Source organism: Microtus oregoni, unplaced genomic scaffold (genome assembly GCF_018167655.1).
Source record: "Microtus oregoni isolate MIOR12 unplaced genomic scaffold, Mior012 000105F_ref0000443, whole genome shotgun sequence".
NCBI classification, from domain to species: Eukaryota; Metazoa; Chordata; class Mammalia; order Rodentia; family Cricetidae; genus Microtus; species Microtus oregoni.
In genome coordinates this window covers 2,640,838-2,663,116 of record NW_024544720.1, presented here as the reverse complement: position 1 = coordinate 2,663,116, position 22,279 = coordinate 2,640,838, and the positions used below count along the sequence as shown (strand labels likewise).

The following is a 22,279-nucleotide window of genomic DNA, read 5'->3' as shown; positions in this document are numbered from 1 at the left end:
TGACAGATGTTTCTCCATCACCCTTGCTCCACAAAAACAGAACAAAAGCACATCCCGAGTCAACACTTTATATTATGTCACAGGCAGTGGCTGGTGGAGGGCTCATGGCACAGCCTACTTGAATGGCATCAAGATGTTCTCAGGCTCGAATTACAGTACCAAAATGTGCAAGGGTATTTCTAGATGCTTTTATACGATTCACTGTTCTGAATAAATAACACACACTCACACGTGTGCAATGCACACGCACACATGCACCACACGCATACATACACACACGCATACATACACACACATGCACCCACACGCATACACACACACACGCATACATACACACACACATACACACACGCATACATACACACACACATACACACACACATACACACATGCATACATACACACACACATACATACATACATACACATACACACACATGCACCCACATGCGTACATACACACACATGCACCCACACGCATACACACACACATACACACACATGCACCCACACGCATACACACACACATACACACATGCACCCAATGCATACATACACACACATACACCCACATGCACCCACACGCACACATACACACATGGACAGATGAAATCTAAAGAGAAACTCCATGAGATTTTATTAGTACCATTATTGTATTCTTTGGCTTTATGTATTATATAGGTAAAAATTAAAAAAGGAAAATGATTGTAAGAGGGAAATATTTTGTACAAAAATACAATGTTTTAAAAGCTCTTTAAGTATATTTCATATCATTACTAAAAGGTGTCCTATATATCTTTACGTCTTCATATTCTTCCTACCTTTGGGATTTCAGAAATGCACGGTTTACACAGAGCCTGGAACTCAACAACCATGATAGTCTTTTTCTGATTGGAGCATTCCACATTCAGGAATATATAATTTTCATAAAATGTATGGTTAATGGCTGAGAAAAATCTATGTGATTCGGTCCATTTGCACACTGGAAATCAATGTATCAACTTGGGGAAGCATTTTAGCTCCCTAGTCCTTGGGTCATAGTGCAGTAGTGTGTCCATTTGTTTTCAATAACTGGTTTCAGTGTTTTCCCCATCCAATCTGGTGAGAAAGTGATGGAATTAGAAAGGAGTCTCCTTCACCTTTTGGAGGCTTCTGAAAACATGTTCCTGCTGTTACATCACACTGTGTTATAATGTGGATGACGGTACTATAAGAGAAAAATAATGATGGGTGTTAATTTGGTTTGAGGAATACATTTTTTTATCACTTAAAACAGGAGGAGTCTTTAGGAAAGACATCATTCAAAGAAGAATATTGGGAAGTTTTTCTTCAGATTAAGTAAAAGTTACATTTCATTTGAAGGGCCAAGTCTAGGGAGTACTATTCCCTACTCAACTCCCTCATGAGCAAACAAGATAAACATACAGTGCCTGGTTGTTATCGTCAACTGTAATCCTGTGTTTAGCAATCTGTGCTTCTGCCTGCAGCTAAGCAGACAGTGTGTTCCTTATTTGATTGCTATCCCTAGCACTCACACTATTTAAAACATCAAAAGTACTCAGTACCTATCTTGAATGTGTATATGAGTAATTTGAATCCCAGTACTTCCAGAAATAATGTGAACACAGTCTAATTAGGTTTCTTTTTACCCCTAATTAGCAAAATTAGCTTTATTGAACCCTAATGCACAAATTTATGAAGATTACTGATGAAAGTAAACTTCAGTTGACCTTAGCATATTTCTTTTTAATTTTATTTTTATAATTGAATATGAGTGCTTTGCCAGCATGTATGTCTTTGCACCACAGGCCTGGTGCCTGCCAAAGCCAGAAGAGGGCATCAGATCCAGTGGAACTGGAGTTACAGATGGCTGTGAGCCACCATGTGGGTGTGCAAATCAAACCAGGGTCCTGTGCATGAGCCATCTCTATAGTCCCCTTAGTATATTTTCAAAGTTGTGTCATAAGGTCCAAAAATTGCTACCCACATTCTTAGCATTCCTTTCCCATGTCCTTCATCTGCCACCCTGCGCTCAAGAGGGTCATGTAGTAAATGAAGTTTTAGATAGTGTCTTATGAAGCCAAGGCGAATTGCCACAGAATTCTTTGACATAAGCATGTTGAAGACATGCAGACCATAGCCATCCACTGTACTAGCACAAAGAATGGCCTATACTAAATGTTCAGTTAAGTACTGTAGATTAACTGGTTCAATTCAGTTAGGTACTGTAGATTAACTGGTTGAAATCAGTTAAGTACTGTAGATTAACTGGTTGAATTGGTAGGATGTGGATGTCTACATTCCCCAAAAACATCACATTGGAGCCAAACGAATAATTAATAATAATTAATTGGCAATATTATAAACTGGTGAGTCACTGTTTCTCCATGGAGGTTGATAATCCTGCTGCTAAGGCAGCAGAAGTAGGTTGGAAACTCAGACCCGAGAGCATGTATTTAGAGACTTTCTTGCCACCTCTCCCCTTTTACAAGACCAGAGCCCTTTAGCTCCATCGTAAGCCATGAGGCTGCTTACCTGCCTCCCTTTCCTTCTCACAGATGAAGTTATTGATTTCATCACACTGGAAGTCATTCCACTGCCCAGCATAAATCAGCCCAGCACAGTCTTCTCCTGGCCCGTGGCCATTGCCCCAGTTGTCTGGCTGTCCAGCTTTCCAGTTTCTTTTAACAAAGCAGAAAAGGGGTGTTATTGACACAGTATGCAGAGGTTTTGTTTGCTTAAGAACACCAGAGGATTGCAAAAGCTTAAACCCGAAGCATACCATTTGTTGCGGAATGAACAGGCATCATTTAGAAAGCAGAGCACACTTTCATTTAGCTGTTTGCAGAGGAATGTGAAGTGTAGCTTGGCCGTAAAGACACCAACCCAGTGAGCCTCATATTATTGCAGAGGGGATGAGTCCTTTGACATAGTGGGATGAATGGCTTTTAGCTTTGTCCAGCAATGTGGATTTCTGGGCATGGATCTATAGTTGAGCAGGGATAATATGTACTCTTGGGATATCTCACACAAATGTATATGCACATAGCTCTTGTGAGACTACACAGGGACTGTGGACATTGGTGTGTCTTGTCTCTGATATGTCTAAGGGTTGGGAAGAGAAAGTGAGAGCATATTGATGCACACTTACAGAAACCACAACCACAAACAATTGGCTGTGGCTGTGGCTCAGCTGGACTTGGTTGACAGCTTCAGAAAACAGTAATTTAATATTACTGAAAATTACTCAAGCATTTCTCTACTTCTCTTGGGAAAGAACTTTTCATTTCATTTATCACACACACACACACACACACACACACACACACACACACAGATACTGAGAGATCCACTAGAGAGCACACACATGTGCTATAGTGTATGTGAAAGGAGAGAACAACTGGAGATAATCAGTTCTCTCCTTCCACCATGTGGGTCACAGAAACAAATTCAGGTCATCAGAATTGGTGGCTGTTCTCTTTAATATACATTTTATTCAAGTCTACCAGTAATGATGAAAGGGAACAATTCTGATTTTATTTATATGATTTGACATCTCTGATTCCCAATTGTATAATGATGTATTTGATAGTCTTGATTTTTCAGTTAATTGTAAAAACTGTATGTGTACACACACACATGCATGCATCTACACCCAAATAAATCCATGTGTATGGTTTATTTGGACTAGAGGACCTGCTTAATTCAATTCTCTTGCGTTTTCTTTTACACCATTTAATCATATAGGTAACAAGGGCTGAGGACTTACTAATTAAACAGAAAGGGAGCCTTTCTCAACTGGGTTCCTCAGATCCTCAGAATTCTTTATAGAGTTATCAAGGATTTCCTTGTGACTAAAGGCAGCACAAACTCTGTGGTGTCCAGAATAAGTGGGAGACAGTCCTATAGAATGAGCACCTGGGGTCCCAGGGCATCTCTGGAAAAGCTAAAATCCCATGGGACAGCCAGAACTATATCGAGAGACACTGTCTCAAAACAAAACAACAGCCGGGCGATGGTGGCGCACGCCTTTAATCCCAGCACTTGGGAGGCAGAGGCAGGCGGATCTCTGTGAGTTCGAGACCAGCCTGGTCTACAGAGCTAGTTCCAGGACAGGCTCCAAAGCCACAGAGAAACCCTGTCTCGAAAAACCAAAAAAAAAAAAAAAAAAAAAAAAAAAACTAAAAAAAACCAAAAGCACTTAAATAATTTCAAAAGGGCATATGCATCTGCTTTGGAGAAAAAGGGTAAAAGGAAAGTTGTGTACTAATTCCCACGCCAGGCAAGGCCTGGGATGGTACCAGAGCCACTAGCTTCTGGTACTAGAGATGTTTAAGATGAGTCGTGGCAGTCCTTCCTGTAATTTTGGTAGAACTCAGCCATGAAGCCTCTGTTCCTGGGTTGTTTCTGCTAGGAGACTTTGATGGCCATGTGAACCCCATTTGTTAGAGTCTGCTCAGCCTACCCATTTCTTCTTAAGCCTTAGTGACTGTTTGTTTCTTGACACGAGTCCATTCTTCAGCTTTTGGTTTGTTGGTGTACAGTTGTTCATAGTAACGGTTCACAGTGGTCTCCAATGACTGTGGATCTAGAAACCACTGCTAGTGGGGGAGGAGGGGAGTGGGGGGAATGGTTCCATGCTTGAAGGCCTCATGATGCGAGAAGAGGAGGGCAAAGGCTAATTCAAGTATCTGAGAAAGCATTTATATACGGTTGGGAGACCCTGATATGCTGAAGGCTCTTTCCATTCCTTTTTCTTTTCCCCTGGGACAGGACTTTTCTGTGTAACAGGCCTGGCTAGCCTGGAACTCACTCTGTAGACCAGGCTGGCCAGAACTCACAGAGATCCTACCTGCCTCTGCCTCTCCAGTGCTGGGATTAAAGGTGTGTGCCACCGCTGCCTGATAAGCCTGCTTCCATTCCTAAGCCATGACAGGGAATATTCTTGTAAGATGCTGTGTGTGGATCTCTAACTAAGATCCTGCACATTGTACAAATTCTAGGCATAATATTCCCCAACACAGTAGCATTTTACTGTGGTAACAATCACGACTGTGTCAACAACAGAAATAACACCAATACCCACAGCCAGTATTTCTCCAGTTCTTCCCAGGTGACAAGCTTTATTTTAAATCCCCCCCCCCCCCGTGTGTGTGTGTTAGGAAATCACATTTAAGCGGTATTATCATAGTCCCTTTGTCAAATTCATTTTATACACGGGGACATGAAGATTTTATGTGACTGAGGTAACTCATAGGGTGTCAGGTCCAGGCAGGCCTGAACCCAGTGCTTATCCTGTATCTCCCCTCTGGATGGTACCAGCCCTTTCTCTAGTTTATGCAGTGTTTATTATTATTATTATGTCAAACTAAGTTACCCTTTGGTCACTGAAATCTCTTAAAATGTCTGCTTAATTTATCCTTACTTTTAGAATTTGATCCTGGGGAGTTTTCCATGTATACATATATTCCTATGGGTAGAAAAGGAGACACAGAGACTTTGTAGTGGTGAGAGTACAGGAGCGCTCTCATGCCTAGAGGCTCCAGGGTGACTATGGTTGTGATGTCATACCTCTCAGGAACCAGGGACCAATACTAGTGCTTTCCTCCCCATTCACAAAGTTCTTTCTAGATCCCAGGCAAAGGAGCAAAGGGTCACCTTTGAAAGATGGAGCACTTAGCAATATTCCAGCTCAGTCAATCCCACATGAACCAATAAAGTTTAAGTTTGAATTTCGTAGTCAAACTAAATGTTTCTTCACATTTACGGCAGTGAGAAAAGTGGGGAGCATCTCTCACCTCATTAAAAAAGATATCCTGACTTTCTTGACTGCCAAAGAAAGAGCTTTGCCTTTTTCCTTACTAACCTCTGCTTCCCAGTCTTCCTCCAAGCGATCACAGCACCCAATTTACACATCAACATGCACAGCTGTGTGGAGTCTTGTATACAGCATCCCTACCACACTGGGTGCTTCCCTGAGTGCCACTGTCTCCCAGAGGCAGGCACAAGAGAGCAGACAGAGAGAAGGCTGGCAGACAAACACAGGTGTACCTACTCAGCTTTGGGGCAGACCTAAAATCCTCAGATGGTCCACTTAGGAATTTGTCCACATTTTACCCCTTTTGGAGATGGCCTTTGATTTTACCTACTTTCTCTCATGTTCTTCACGTGGGGGAGATTAAAAGTATAGAACTGTAAGGTACAGTGATGCAGTTCTGAGCTAGCACTTCAGTGCTGAAGGCAGAACATTTTATGTTCCAGGCCAGTGTGGATCACATATGTAGTACGACCCTGCTCAGACCTGGCTGTTCCTATACATATTTGAGACTGTGTGGCCTCTCTGTCCATCATCTCAGTCCCTGTGCAACTCTTCAGCTACCTCTAGTCTTACCTCAGTGCATAGAGACTACCTCAAACTGGACTCCTCCCCCATGGCACAGTAGCTTCTTGTGATGTGCTGCTATTTGCCTGACTTCTTTGTCTCCAGCAAACTGAAGGCCCCACAGAGATTCCCGTTAATAGGTCCTTTACTTTTTCTCCAGAAGAAGCAAGCATGTTTTGAGAAAAGAGGTAAAATTTGAGTTGGTATAGTTTAGTCAGCTTTTAACCTGTCAAGGGTGAACATTATCAGATCCTCTGTGCGGTGCACTTGGATTTCCTATGATTAGGAGATCTACAACTTTGGAGGAGGTCAGAAGCCTAATCAAGGCTGGGACTTCCCAGTACTCATAAAAATGTTTGGGTGAACACTGACATTCGGAAAGGCTTTGGGCTTCATTATCCTTTCTCTTAATACTCAAAGATGACACTTTGTCAGAAGTGCCCTACTTGACAGCATAGTGACTGTCCACCAGGCTTCCCTATTGGGAATAGACAACTAGTACCAGCAACATAGGCCCTTGAGAGGATGGGATAGGATAAAAGGTCATTAAGGGAGAAGTTGTAGGAAATCAGGAAAGAGTGAACACAGTCTAGAAATTTTGAGAACTCACTTGTAGTCAACAGGCGTCCCATCTAGCCATTTCCACTCGTTTTCGTGCTCAGAGTCTGTGAGGCCGATCCAGTGGCTATCTCTCCCCACTGTCTGTTTTTTTATCCATTGCTGAAATAGAAGTCAGGAAGGTTTGTTTATTGTTAGCCCACACAAAGAAAGTCTTGTTTTTTTGGTAAAATTGACAAAAGGCAGTTCTCAGAGTTTTTAATAGCCCTTGCAGTACATTTTGTATTATGTTTATTTTGTGGGCACTGTTTTCAGGGGCTTGGACCTTCTGGGTCAAGTTTAACAAGTGATAGTAATGTTCTTAGAGTTTCTAAGGATGACTGCTGAGTGTCCTGTTTCCCAGCAACCACTCATTCATGAGCTTCTACCAAAACTGATGTATCAAAGACAAGTTGCTGAGCAGTTGTTTGGGCCCTGGCCCAACTGCTGATTTTCTTATGCTTCCTCAGTTACTAAAAAAAAAATAAAACCAGATTTCAGGGTTGTGTCTGATGGAGATGGTTGTCAGTCAAGTCTTAGCTCTTCTTTTGCCTTTTGCCTTGTGAGAAGAAGCAGTGTACACACCTATATTCCCATCCTTGAGGAATGGATGCAGGGAGACAGTCATAGGTTGTAGGCCAGCTTGGCTTATACTACAAATTCCAGACCAGCTAGGATAACATAGCAAGGCTTTGTTTTAAAAAACCAAGGGGGAGAGGATGGCAATTATAAGGTTTATATTGCAGGGTTGTTATGAGGTTTAAAAGGGGGACTTGCACACAACAGGGGCTTAATAAAGGGCCACTATCATTGTCACACACAGGCCTTTACCAGTTTCTGAATCAACAAATCTGGTTTGTGGCCCTCACCACAAGCCAGCGCGCGCGCGCTCTCCTCTCTCTCTCTCTCTCTTTTTCTTCCCCTCTTTCTCCTGTGTGTGTGTGTCTAATGGCAACTCCCCCTTCACTTTTCTACTATACTGAAATTCTCCAGAAAGCCACCAGGAGGCGCTATATATCCATAGGCTTAAGCATCCTGACAGTGCCTATGCTCTAGTCCCAGTCATGCCTGCAAACTGCAGCCTTCCTTGTTTATGAGGCCATGGATTTTGATCTCTTTGACTCCCTAGGATGCATGCAATTTCCAGGTATAACTGATCTCTAAATTATAATATTCTCCAACCAAGTGTGCAGCTAACATACCTGTTCCTCCCTTGAGTTTATGAAAGCAAGATGTGACGACTTGTCTTCACAGAAAAGCTTAGCATCCTCAAAAATTTCTTTTTCCATCGAAAAATAGTAGCATTTATTTGTGAAGTTCTTCCAGAGAGGGGGGCAGCCTAGAAATGCAATGTTTTTACATAATTGATTTAAAAAACACAGAAAGCACTCTTCATTTCCTCAGCTGTGTTTTAAGATACCAAAGGGACAGTATCATGCCAATGGAAGCCTGGCGTCCCTGGGCGGAAACTGTAGAGGACACAGTAGTAAAAACTATACTACAACCTGTAAAGGTTTGACTGGGCTTTTGTTTTTTTTTCTGCACCAGGATCAGACTTTATAATGGCAGAATGAAGAAAGTGGTATTGGCTCTGATATTGCCAGTTTTGGATCAGCTACAGCCTACAAACTAGTGCATACAAGTGTTCAGATCCAAAGTTCAAGTCCTGGGTCAGCATGGCAACGCACAAGGCTCAGTTCCTAACTAATACAGAGTTTTGCAAAAGACTTAAAGGGATGCAAAGGCACCACAACACCTTAAGTAAAACCTGAGTGTGGGCATTGCCAAAGAAACATTGTCTGCACACTGGGAGAGTTAACTGATGGACAGTCTGTTTCTAGGGAGAAAGATGGTCAGAGAGTAACCAGTGCAGGATGTCTGGAAGCAAGTGTTTGGGGTGCATGTGTCTTCTGAGGGCCTGGCTTACCTAAGTGACTAGAGACCTGATAATATCTGGGCATATACTCGGGACCTGAGTGATAGCAGTGAGGCATCAAAGGGGACACACAGGGCCCCTGATGCTAAGTGTAACTAGGGGACACATGAAGGTTAGTTTAGCCAAGCATACACACTGCCCTGTTTCTTCCCCAACACTGGCTGAAAAGGGCCATTTGGACTTACCATTGGTCTCTGATGCTGGAGTTGGCACGTTCTGCAGAGCCAAGGGTTCCATTGCTCCTAAGGGGCCTGGGGGGCCAGGTGGCCCTTTGGGCCCAGGTATGCCTGGAACCCCTGGCAAGCCTGGTAGTCCCCGAGGTCCAGGTACGCCAGGCTCGCCCACAGTACCCTGCAGTCCTTGGAAGCCAGGAGGGCCCTGGGGTCCAGGGAGTCCATCCTTGCCTGGTGGACCTGGTGGACCTGGGTCTCCATTAGGCCCTTGAGGGCCAGGCTTCCCTGGGGACCCACGGGATCCTTTGGAGCCCTGTGAGCCTTTGGATCCTTTGCTGCCACGCTCTCCAGGGGGGCCTACTGGTCCAATTGGGCCTCTCTCACCCGCAGGGCCAGGAGGACCAGGCTCTCCCTTCTCTCCTTTCTGTCCCTTGTTGCCAGTTGGTCCAGGTGGTCCCTGAGATCCTCTGTCGCCTTTTGGACCCCTGGGACCAGGAGGACCTAAAACATAAAAACGAATATATGAAGTCTGTTGTGAGGGTATATTTGCTTATATAGCCTACAATAAAAAATTTAACACATAAACATAGGCATTAAGGAGTGCTTACTATTTATAATGTATTGTTAGCTTCAAGGAGTAAGACAGAGTAAGAATCAGTTCACCCAACATCTTCCTCTGGCCTCCATATGTGTGCATAGCTGTGCATACATGTGAATACACTACACACACACTACATACATGCCTACAAAAACAAAAAGATTAAGACACAGAGATAAACCAGGTGAACACACAAGGAGGAGATGGCCATCTGCAATCTAAGGAGAGAGGCCTTGGAAGAAACCAACCTCACCAAGACCTTGACTGCAGAGCTATGAGGACAAAAATCTGTTCTGGCCGGTTTAAGTCCATGCAAAGCAATACAATGATGTACTGGTTTATTTTTGTTTTTAATTAATAAGCCTGCCCTTTCTGTTCACAGTATTTATGATGTAACTAATGGTGTTCACTGATAAGATCCACGATGATACTGGCACTAACATGCTTGTCACTAACAGAAAAGGCATGCATTTCTCTCTTTTTTTCTATGAGTTTGGTCTTTGGTTTCCTAAGCCCATCTAGACCTCACTTTATCTGGCAGCTTTACTCAGGACTTTTACCAAATGCACTTGCCTTACTGCCAAATCACAGAATTCTAACATCCTCATTCTGTGTTAGGAGACATCAGAAGTAAGAGACTTCTGGGTAATGGTGACCTGCCTTGTGTTACCTCATTCCAAGAAGTAAGACTTCCCAACCTATGTGTTAGGTGGATCCTGGGTCCATCCATGGAATGGCTGTAGAGACCTGCTTTCCTAAGTCTGACATTTAAGAGTGGGTCCACTGATCCCTTCTGCAATCTGAGTTTTCTTCTCTGAGCACATTATCCAACCCATGCCACTGAGGGATGACTAGAAAGGCCTTTTATTTCCATCTGTATCTCCTTAAAGTAAGTTAGTGCCTGTCTGGGCAAAATGGCATCATAGAGGCTTACACTGGGGAAGGTGCCAGAGAGTTCCCTGGATTGGGTGTATTATTGTAAAGTTCTAATTTAACAGGCACATAATATATAACTTCTCAACCGTGTGTTTCCTTCATAATATATGTTAAACCTCAGGAAATCCACAAAATGAAGATCTGTTAGAAAATCTACTCACTTTAGTAACACTTTATTATCCTTCTTTTCTAAACTTTCATCCAGTGATTAGTTTCTCAACTCCTCACTCTAGGGTTTGATACTCTACTGTAAGCTTCAGGAAATGAGTTTATCTGCAAGGATGGTGTGGCTCTTCAGCCTTATCTCTCAGCTCAGTTAGACTTCTTTTGAGTGTTCCCCAGCTCCAAAGGCACACAGCTCATACCTAAATCTAAGATCTCACTCATATGGGGTAGCAGCTTTTTATTGCTTATTATTTCTGGGTAGGATGTTTATAGAGTCTAAATGACCCCAATTCCCCAACTGGACATGGCTGAATGTCCTCAACTAATACACACATAGACAGACACTGACTTTTTTCCCCCCAAGAGGGCATCAGACATGGGTTCCAGAGCCAGCACAAAACACCAAGAGATGCTAGTTTCTAAATCACACAAAGGAAAGGAGTGGATATGGGTATGTGGTGCAAGTTTTTGCTTTTAATAAAAATCTCACTATCAATGGATTCCCAAGTAGGTTAGTATAAAACCAAGTCTTTTCTTGTAAAGCACTGCACTTATCCACAACACACAGTTTTACAGCAAAATTAAGCTTAGTATCTGTGATTATGCACAAACTGGCAGGCACAGAATAGTGATGTTCTCGATCACAGCTGCCTTCACTTTGCAAAAACTGCCTAGGAGCAGGTACTCCCCAAGATGCTGAGTTACAAGATGTGTGCTCCATTGGTAAGAGGAGTCATATGATAAACTTTGATGACTAGACAAGCTAGATGTTTACTTTGCTTGCTGATTAAAAAATTGATAAAAAGAGCCAAAGCTAATTTAAAAGACTAGCATTGGCCCAAGAGATGTTTTTCTCTGAGATGCTAGTGTCAGTGTCAGCCTCTGTAGCTGTTGAAATAAAAATAAAATAAAACAAGGAGCTGGGGACATGGCCATAGATGGCCAGCTGTGCAAGCCTGACCACCCGAGTTTGACCTCTGAAAACCATGTTCAAAGGCAGCTGCAGTGGCTTGAACGTGTGGTCACAGCTTTCGTGCACTGATGTCAGTGGCAGAGAGGCAAGCGCATCACCCAGAGGCTCACAGTCACACTAGTCAGTCATGACACAACCTCAGAGGAAAAGAGAACCCTCCTCAACAGGATGGAGAGCAGGAGCAGATTCCTGACTTCCCCGTGGAAGCTGTGGCACATTTGTACCTGTGTGCAGGCACACATATATACATATAAATAAACAAAAACTAAATGTTACCTGTTCCTACTCTCCCCCCCCCACATAAAATGAGAAAGTATTGCCGGATGGTGGTGAGGCACACTTTTAATCCCAGCACTCAGGAGGCAGAGGCAGGCAGATCTCTGTGAGGTCGAGGTCAGCCTGGTCTACAAGAGCTAGTTCCAGGACAGGCTCCAAAGCTACAGAGAAACCCTGTCTCGAAAATCAAAAAATGAAAAACAAACAAGTAAACTAACTAAAAAACAAAACAAAAAGGGAAATATTTATGAGTATGTATTCAGAAACTTGAATGTCGAGTCAAGAGTGTTGTATTGTGCGGAGGTATATGGATGGCAGCGCAGAGTGCAATTTCAAGGCTGAGTGGGTTCTCTGACTTGAGGTGTTGAATTGCCAGGATACAGGCAAAGCTATCACAAGCTCCCCAAGTGCATGCAGACAACTAACAGCAGGGTCTGAGCAATGCTTCATTTGCTCTGTCACTCTGTAGCTCCCAGACGTCAAAGACTTAGGGGCTTTAAGATACTGAATCCTTGGACGTTAGATTGTTTTTTATCACTGTCCCCTTTCTGCTTTGGCATATCAATTGCAGACTTTGAGAAGTGCCATCTGCTCCTGGATCCTGCTTGAGCCAGTTTTAAACATGACTTCCAACAAAACTTCTGTGTGACATGAAGTAGAGACAAGGCCTAAGTTTTGTCTGTCATCCATATTCTTGGAGACATGATGTTAAGAACCTAGGGTGACACAGTGCTTGGGGGCCGAAAGCAGGACTGCCACAAATTTGAGGCAGTGGTAGGCTACACATTTATTCCAGTTTATCCTGGGACACAGTATAAGATTCTGTCACAACAACAACAAAGAACCCTAGTAGAAGACTAGAAGATAGACTAGGTAGAAATAATAAAGATACAATAATGCAGCTTTCTTCATATAAAAAAACTACTTTGATTGTAATTAACTGAATTTATTAATCACCTATGTGTTAACTTTCTGTTACTGTAGCAAAATGCTTGAGATCATCAACTTAAAAAGAAGAAATATTTTATTTTAGCTTATGGTTTTGGAGGGTTTGGTCCATGACTAATTGGATGGATATCTTGCTTTTGGGCCTTTGGCTGGTAGCACATTAAGTTGGGAAACCTATGGAGTAAATGATTTACTTTATGGCTGAGATTAAAAAAGAAACTGGCATCTCACAACAAAATCCCTTCAAGGTCAGGGGCCAAATACTTCCTGCCAGGCCCTACCTCTTCAACATGCTACCACTTCCCCAAAACAGCGAGGACTAAGCCTTCAAAACACAGGCCACTGGGGAACATTCTGGATCTAAACTATAGCAGTGTGTAATAAGCAACTGTTGACTTAGTTTTACCAAGGTGAAAAAACATGTGAAAATTAAAAACGAAAGAAAACAGATAGTTTGGCATGGTGGCACATGTCTTTAATCGCAGCACTTGCACGCAGGTCTCTGTGAGTTAAACGTCAGCTTGGTCTATACAGTGAGTTCCAATACAGCCAGGGCTATGTAGCAAGGCCCTGTCTCAAAACAAAACAACCACAATGACAATCCCAAAAATAAAATAATAATAAAAGTATATGATAATAATATAATAATAAATAATAAAAAAGCAATAGATACTATTTGACAATCTTTCTGAAGAATTATCCTGAACTTGAGAGTTGACTTCTAGTTCATGCTAACTTCTTGTTCACAGAGAAGGGTATATTTAACCCATGGTTTCTCACCAAGTGACAACATCTGCTTCATAAACTTCCAGCTTCCCTCAAGGATGCCGAAGACACATTCTGGCTAGGGTTAGTGTAGCATGAGGGAGAGAATAGGAAGGCCCTGTGAGAACCTAAGGCCTCATATTCCATCAGCCCTGAACGTGGCATTGTTTCCGGATCTTCCAGCCTTGCTACTTACCCTGCAGAGCTTAGTTCAAGGGTCAACTCCTTATCCAAAAATCAACTGCTGGAAGTAAATTCTTCATCTTTTCAACCTTGCCAAATGTGTTGCTCTCTGAAGTCAGCATAGGTACCAGGCTACCGTTTGGGGAAGCCTGAGCCTGGGAACTAGCACTGCTATCACTTGCCAGCTGTTTGAAGTTGGAACCGTTATTTGGGCTTTCTATGTTTTAGACCCCTCTCCTGCAAAAGGAGAACACTAATGTTTCCCACCTTAAGGAAATACAACTATGAATATGGACCATTTATTTGAAGGCTCAGCAGCATGACCAGTACCCGAGTGTGATTCACCTCCAGGTAAGGCTCCAGAAGCCAGCAGGAAGGACTTATGGACTCAATGCCACATTAACCCTGTGTGCTGTGAGACCTCTCCTTATGCACACAACACTGTTTTGTTGCCACTGAAATGTGTTGGCTGTAGGTATAGCACAGGGGAAATCTTCCCTAGGAATTGAATCCACCATCACACAGGTGCTATTTCTAACCCAAGCTAGGCACCTCACTCCATACTTGCCCCTACCTCAACTGAGTCCTCAAAGACTGAAAGGTGCACACAGATGAGGGGAAAGTTCCTGGAGAAACAATTTGGTACTCAAATGCTGTCTCATTTCATACTCATGAAACTTTACTATCTCAGGAGGGCTGAAGGGAAAACATCAGATTATGTAGAAGGTACAAATGCTACGGGCAGGGCCTAGCCTGGAGAGGAACAGCTCTGGGGAGAGCAGAAACTTCCAGTACGGCAGTGTGCATGCAAGGCCCTTTGTGTATGGAACCTGGGATAAAAATCTTCATGTTATTTGTAATCAAAGGAAAAGAGGCTCCTTAACAAGAGTTTTGGTTGATAATTGTTATTGCCAAAGGCCAATATATGACTACCTACTTTTTCCCTTTTATCATGTTATTTTATATTTTTTAATATTTATTTATTTATCTATCTATTTATTTATTATGTATACAATGTTCTGTGTGTATGCCTGTAGGCCAGAAGAGGGCACCAGACCTCATTACAGATGGTTGTGAGCCACCATGTGGTTGCTGGGAATTGAACTCAGGACCTTTGGAAGAGCAGGCAATGCTCTTAACCACTGAGCCATCTCTCCAGCCCCATTTTATTTTTTAATACAGGGTCTTCCATGTAGCCTAAGATGGCCTTGAACATTCAGTCCTAACTACCTTGGCCTCCTGAATGCTGGGATTATAGACATGTACCACTTCAGTTTCTGCATCTTGTTGAGGGTGCTTCAGGTGGCTGACCAATTAGCACATGACCTCATTAAAGGCGTGTTAACAGAGTTTCTTGGAAATTATCAAAATATTTTGAACTCACAGAGGCAGAACTCACATAAACCATAAACCAATTTAGCAGCTTCTCCATGTTTATGGAAAGAGGAAGCGGATGGGATGAAGTGGGCATGTGTAGAAGGAAGCACGTGTATCCAGAATCAGGGTGCTTTCTCAGCCTCTTGTTATCTTAGTACCTGCTTGGGACTGCTGTTCTGGAGGGCAACTGAACACAGTTAGCTATGCTGACAGAGGAGGGTTAGACTTTCAGACTTGCCTGAGCTATATAGTTAGATCCTGTCCCCCACAAAAGAGTGGGGATCTGTTTGGTCTTGTCTACCAGAGAGCAGGATCTTAGCAGATCTAACAGGCTCTGTTCCATTGGTGCCGACATGGTGCTGTTCCCAGGCTCAGTCAGGTTCTGGGTGGTTCTATCATCTTTACTTACTGTGGAAGTTTTGTGTTACTAACAGAATTGTTGAAAAGGGTCCTGCCCTCTCTCACCTGTCACAAACAGGTGCTTTTTATAGTTAATCATTCAACAAATGTGGCAGATGCTCCTTAAGGTGACCACCAGTGATGGATACTGTGGTAGTTTGAACGCAATTGGCCCCATAAGTTCATGGGGATAGGCACTATTTGGAGGTGTGGCCTTCTGAGGGAAGGGCGTCACTGTGGAGGAAGGTTTTGAGATCTCATATATGCTTAAGCTTCGCTCAGTGTAATACTGAGATCACTTCCTGTTGCCTGCAATATGTTAAACTCTCAGCTACTTCTCCACCACCATATCTGTCTGCATGCCACCATGCGCCTACCAGGATAATAGACTGGACCTCTGAACTCTAAGCTGCCACCTCAATTAAATGTTTTTCCTTATAAGAGTTGTTGTAGTCATGGTGTCTCTTTATAGCAACGGAAATCCTAAGACACATGCCCTAGGTGTCACTTTCTCTTTAGTATGACTTATGGGACTTGCTTCAAACCAATAATACATGGCAAAGGTGACAGAAAGTCACTTCCTTAATAGGTCATGACATTAAAGGCTCCATCTTGGTAGACTAGACAGAGACAGGCTTCTTGCTGACTTTGCAGAAACTGAGCTATTATGACATGGCTGCCTGGCCAAGAACATGTCACCTTCCAGGAGCTGAGGGTATTCCTCAGATGACAACCCTTATGTTCAAGACAACAAATAGTGCCAAGAGCCTGAGGTGACATGGAAATCTACATCTTCCCAAAACAGTTTCTGATGAAGTCACAAGTCCTTAGGGAGCTGGCAGCATGGGAAGGCCCCAACAGATGGCCACTGCATTGCACCAAGACTCTGGCTAACAGAAACTGGGAGATGTTCTGTGTGTTTGGCTTTACCTTACTCAGGTATCTAACCAGAAAACGACTACTATCAATGTATCCACCCAAATGTGCTACAATCCACCTGTTTTTCTACATTTTTCTTAACAGTGTCAATGCCCAATGCCTTGGTAAAATCTGGACATGTTGTTTCCATTCTACAAGTTTAACTAATCTGTCAGTGTAAGGAAATAAGATTAGGCCACCTGCCTCTTTTTTAGTGGACTCATTGTGATAGCGACTTTCCTGAAAGCTCACAAATTATCTTCCTCTATTCCCCTCTTAAACTTTTCTCAGGCTTAAAAGTAGACCCAACTAAATATAGTGTGTTAAGTCTACCTTTTATACCCATTCTAAAAGTCAAGAATATGATTACTTGTCACCCATCTTTGGAGGCTTTAAAATTCTCTTGAGGTTAAGTTACCAAAGGGGAAGCATCTACCTGGTCTTCTTTGTGTGCCTTAGATAATTGAGCACAGCATCCAGTATCTGGCCTTTTTTGTAAGCCTTAGATAACTGAGCACAGCATCCAGTATCTGGCCTTCTTTGTAAGCCTTAGATAACTGAGCACAGCATCCAGTAGTACTTTTTTGCATTAAAACCTATGATGGCAGTTATTGTTGGAAATCAGCCTGGATCCAAGTCATTGCTTCTACAGCATGGATGCCCGGATGACAGTAAAGTTCATTTTCTATGGTAGTGACACCTTTTCCATTTTCTGTGAACTCACAGTTACTGTGACAATTGTAGGAACCAGCCATGATAAGCTAAATAGAAACAGACCACCCAAAGGAAGTTCTTTACTTCTAACCATTATCACCTGCTAGAGTAGAACTGGGCCATCGATAAGTTTAATAGAGGCCTGAGTCTCAGTAGTTTACCCTGAAGCAGGAAGGATCATTACCTGAGCACCACCCAAGAACAGACCATCCAAAGGAAATGCATAACGTTCCAAGTTCCAACCACTGTAGATAGGATTACCTGCCAGCACACACTCACCAGGACACCCTTAGACAAATGCCAGCCAATCAGGGGTCCTGGACCTCAGAAACCCCTCACCCCTACCTTTACTACTATAAAAACCCAGTTCTAACTGAGCTCTGGGCTCTTTGTTTATTCCAATACATTGGACATGTGGAGAGATCGAGTTTACAAACTTACATAAAACAAAGACTCTTTGCTTTTATATATGGGACTGGGTCTCCTAGTTAGTTTTTGGGGGACTTCATGGATTTGGGCATAACCATAATCTTTCTACCCTTCTACTGGTGAAATGTATAAATAGGAATACCTTAGTTGTAGCCTGAAGACCTGGATGAATTAATCTTGTTTTCACAGGAGCTCAACATATACAAGGCACTGAAATAGCTCAGATGTTGAGAAAATCCAAAATCTTTAGTACAATAAACTACTTAATCACACATATATACACCACCCTTCCAGATATGGAGCTTAGCTCTCCTCCTCCTGCTGACTTACACATCAAGAATGGAACATGGCAGAAGGAGGTGTTGTGTAACACAGGCTAGCTTCACCCTCTTAATGTGGACAAGAATGCAGACCTTCACTCCTGTTCCTCCTGTCTTTGCCTCTTTAGTGTTGGGATTGCAGGCACTACTGCTAAGAGTGTATGGCTTCTGAGGTGAAGTTACAAAGTGGTTTTCATTTTCCTCTCTTCACTGGACCACTTCAGAGAAAGGCAGCTTCCCTATTGTGACAACACTAAGAAAATTCACTTGGTGATGAACTGAGTTTCCTGCTGAGGACCATGTACGACATGTTAGAAGTAGATGTCCCACACCTACTAAGCCTTCAAATGACTGTCGCCTCAGCTAACACCTTAAGTGCAAACACACACACACACACACACACACACACACACACAAATAAAAGGACCAGTCAGCACCAATCTACGAAGCTGCTTCTGAATTCCCAATCCATAAAACCTGTTACATATTATATATTTGTTTTAAATTGTCAAGTTTTAGAATAATTTGTTTTGCAGCAATAGATAACTGACACAAACCCAAATTTACACTTACCTTGTAGAATTGTAAAATTTTTGATGAGCTGACCATGCTTTGAGTCAACCAGCTTCATCTCTTCCATAATCACTGATAAGTTGGCCACTTCAGTGTCTAACCTTGACCTCATCATGTCTTGCTGTGTCCTGAGAGAAACAGAATCTAAACGGATATTGACCAGTGTGTTATTCAAGGAGGTCAGGTCATCAGTGTGTTTAGTTAAGGTATCTGTGCAAGTGGTCCTGACTTCATTCAGGTTGCTGGTCAGCGTCCGCAGGTGATGGGCTGTGTAGCTAATATTGCTAATGATATTCACAATATCTGTCTCAAAGACCTGAAAGCGTTCCTCTAGTTGGCTGAACTTGATGGTTGTCCTGTTCTCTGCATCCTTGTGTAAGTCCTGAAGGTCTTTCAGGTTCTGTTCATTGGTCTGTGAGATAGTGGTGATGTTGTCCATCTGACTTGTGAATGAGCTGAGCTGGCTATTCATCTCCTCCAGGGTGTCATTGTTGGCTTTGGCTAGAACAGAGTTGTTGGCAGCCAATGTCTGCATGCTCTGCACTTTCTCCTTTAGCCAATCTGTGTCCTTCTTGGCTTGAAGGAAAACTTGCTGCAAACTTTGGAAGTCACTCTTAATTCGCTGGATGGCTTGGCTTGTGTCGTCCACAGAGCGCTGCAGATTAGTGATAAGGTTCCTCTGCTGTACTTGGGTCAGGTTCAGGTTGTTGAGGTTCATGATAACCATGCTCTGAGAATACATTTGGTTCTGCAGATTGCCCTGGAGCACACTGGTATCTTGTTGCAGATTTGTGACATAGCCATTATATGCCTGGAGGGTTTTGTTGACAGTGGTGATGAGGAAAGAATTATTCTGCAGAGTTTCTTTCAGTTGACTCTGCCTGTCCTCCAATGAATCACCACTTGCCTGTAACTTCTCCAGTGTATCTTTGTTCTTGCTTGTTTTTTCTGTGATCTCCTGAAGCTGTTGACGCAGATCCAGAATATCTGATCTGAAGGTAGAAAGTTCTGAGTTGGTGCTTATAGCTTTCTTCCCAGTTTGGTCCCCTGGAATAAGAGATGTTTGTTACTTAGACTGGTGGTAGAGAGATGTTTAGGTGAGGCCAGAGACCCAGATATCAGCCAAAGATATGGCTCAATGGATAAAGGCATTTACTGACAGATCTGACAACCTGAATTAGTTCCCTGAGCCTACATAGTGGAGGAAGAGAGCAGATGCCCATAAGTCATCGGTTCTCTGACGACTACATGCATGCTGTGACATGTATATGCCTCCCACCAAACAAACAAAAATAAAAATAATCTTTTAAAAAGATCCCATATACTTAAATGGTAGTACTGTCTTTTAGATGTAAAATCTGTGGTACATGCAGGTTAGGCTGTATATTACTGAGAATCTATTTAAAATGGGGCTTTAGAATCAGCAAAGGGGTTCAGCATAGGACTTACAAACTTGGGTGGACACTTTTTTCAAAGACAGAGGGTGATTTACCAGATTCTAGGATAGCAGGCAGGGTGTACTTATAAGAAAACAATCTTCCAGATTTACCAAAATTCTTTATACTCAGTGGGTATTTAATAACTTGGATGCTAGAAATTACTGACAATTTTCAAAAGCAGAATCATATTCATAGAATCTTAAACACCATTTAAACCAAAATTCATTTTTTTTTAATAAGTGAAAATAAACATCAAGAGACCAAACAGGCTATGATGTGGGAGTCTTATGTTTTGAGTTGATTTCATTGGTTAATTAATAAAGAAACTGCTTGGCCTGATAGGTTAGAACATAGGTGGGTGGAATAAACAGAACAGAATGCTGGGAGGAAGTGAGGCAGATGCCATGCCTCTCCTTTCCAGGGCAGACGCGATGAAGCAAGCCGCCAGGTCAGACATGCTGAATCTTTCCCGGTAAGACTGGTGCTACACAGATTACTAAATATGGGTTAGGCAAGATGTGAGAATTAGCAATTAAGAGGCTAGAACTAATGGGCCAAGCAGTGTATAAAAGAATACAGTTTCTGTGTAATTATTTCAGGACATAAGCTAGCCAGGTGGCTGGGAGCTGGGTGTCAGGAATGTAGCCTGCAGCTCCCTTCAACAAGGCTAGAATCTTTTACATTAAAAGTTATGAGGCTGGAGAGATGGCTTAGCAGTTAAGAGCACTGGCTGATCATCCAGAGGTTCAATCCCCAGCACCCATATGGTATCTCACAACTGTCTGTAACTCCAGTTCCAGGAGATCTGATACCTTCACACCAGCACACATAAATAAAAACCTTTAAAAAAGTTAAGTCTGTGGGCATAGTTTAATCCCAGCATTCTGGAGGTAGAGGCAGGAGAATCTATGAGTTTGAGGCCTACCTGATCTACACAGAGAATTAATTCCCAACAATGTGCCTATACAGTTTAAAATAATTCAAATTAGTATTTTCTGAGCAGTTGACCAGAGAATCTCTGGTAGATGCTACTTAATGGCTCTTTTCCATCAGGATTGGATGTAGATTTTATATGATGCATGAGATTTTCAAGGTGGGAGTCCTTACCTTTAAAAATGGAAATATTCAGCCAGGCAGTGGTGGCACACACCTTTAATCCCAGCACTCGGAAGGCAGAGGCAGGCAAATCTCTGTGAGTTTGAGGCCAGCCTGGTCTACAAGAGCTAGCTCCAGGACAGGCTCCAAAGCTACAGAGAAACCCTGTCTCGAAAAATCAAAACCAACCCCCCTCATGAAAATATTAGAATTAAATGGCAAGTAAAGACACAGCATGCAGCAATAAAAACCCTAAACGCATTACCATTCTGAAAAATTGTTATCACTCATACAGATGACATACAGTGGAACCCTCCTTTCAATGGCTCTCTCTTGCTGTAGTTTACCTAATTTTTTCAGGTCACTTTCCACTGCAGTGAGCTTGTCATTGTAAGTCTGGCGAGATGTCTCCATGCCACCTGTGACATTGTCCATTTTCTCTACAACTAAGATTTGGGAAAAGAACAGATTAGTTGACTTATCTGCTCGCGCTTGTTTTTCAATTCTAAGATGAGTTAATTTCATTACAGAAGAAAGCAGATTTAAAATGAGAAGCTGAGATCAAATATGGAGGAGACTGTGTGGTAGCGTGAATATAATTGGCCCCCCATAAGCTCATGGGGAGTGGCACTACTAGGAGGTGTGGCTTTGTTGGAGTAGGTGTGGCCTTATTGGAGAAGTGTGTCACTGTGCAGGTGGGCTTGAGGTCTCCTATGCTTAAGCCATGCCCAGTGTTTCAGTTCACTTCTTGGTTGCCTGTGGATCAAGATGTATTAAGTCTCGGGTCCTTGTCCAGCACCATGTCTACTTGCATGCCACGATGTCCATCCATGGTAATAATGAACTGAACCTCCGAAACTGTAAGCCACCCCAATGAAATGTTTTCCTTATAAGAGTTGCCATGGTCATGGTGTTTTTTCACAGCAATAGAAACTCTAAGACAGGCTGTTCTTTAGATAAATAGCTAGCAAAAAGCCAAGTGATATAACTTATGGCGTACAGACCTTATATCTGTAACCTTTTTTTGAAGCTATAGAAAGGGTTTGGACTAATTTCTAAGTTTTTTATGTGCTGGAGTACTCT

The 22,279-nt window shown here is 42.6% G+C and overlaps 1 protein-coding gene across 1 annotated transcript in view; it reads right to left on the bottom strand.

Moving 5' to 3' along the window:
- Positions 1–614: 614 nt before the first annotated feature.
- Positions 615–22,279, bottom strand: part of LOC121443369 (collectin-12-like) — a 189,132-nt gene continuing 167,467 nt past the window's right edge. Inside the window, exons 4-10 of the mRNA XM_041645113.1 lie at positions 21,544–21,642; positions 18,663–19,709; positions 9,101–9,589; positions 8,182–8,318; positions 6,993–7,102; positions 2,536–2,681; positions 615–1,207 (exon numbers count right to left, since the gene is read on the bottom strand). Coding sequence (XP_041501047.1) covers positions 1,188–1,207; positions 2,536–2,681; positions 6,993–7,102; positions 8,182–8,318; positions 9,101–9,589; positions 18,663–19,709; positions 21,544–21,642 — 2,048 coding nt within the window. The 3' untranslated portion in view covers positions 615–1,187. The remainder of the gene's footprint in view (positions 1,208–2,535; positions 2,682–6,992; positions 7,103–8,181; positions 8,319–9,100; positions 9,590–18,662; positions 19,710–21,543; positions 21,643–22,279) is intronic.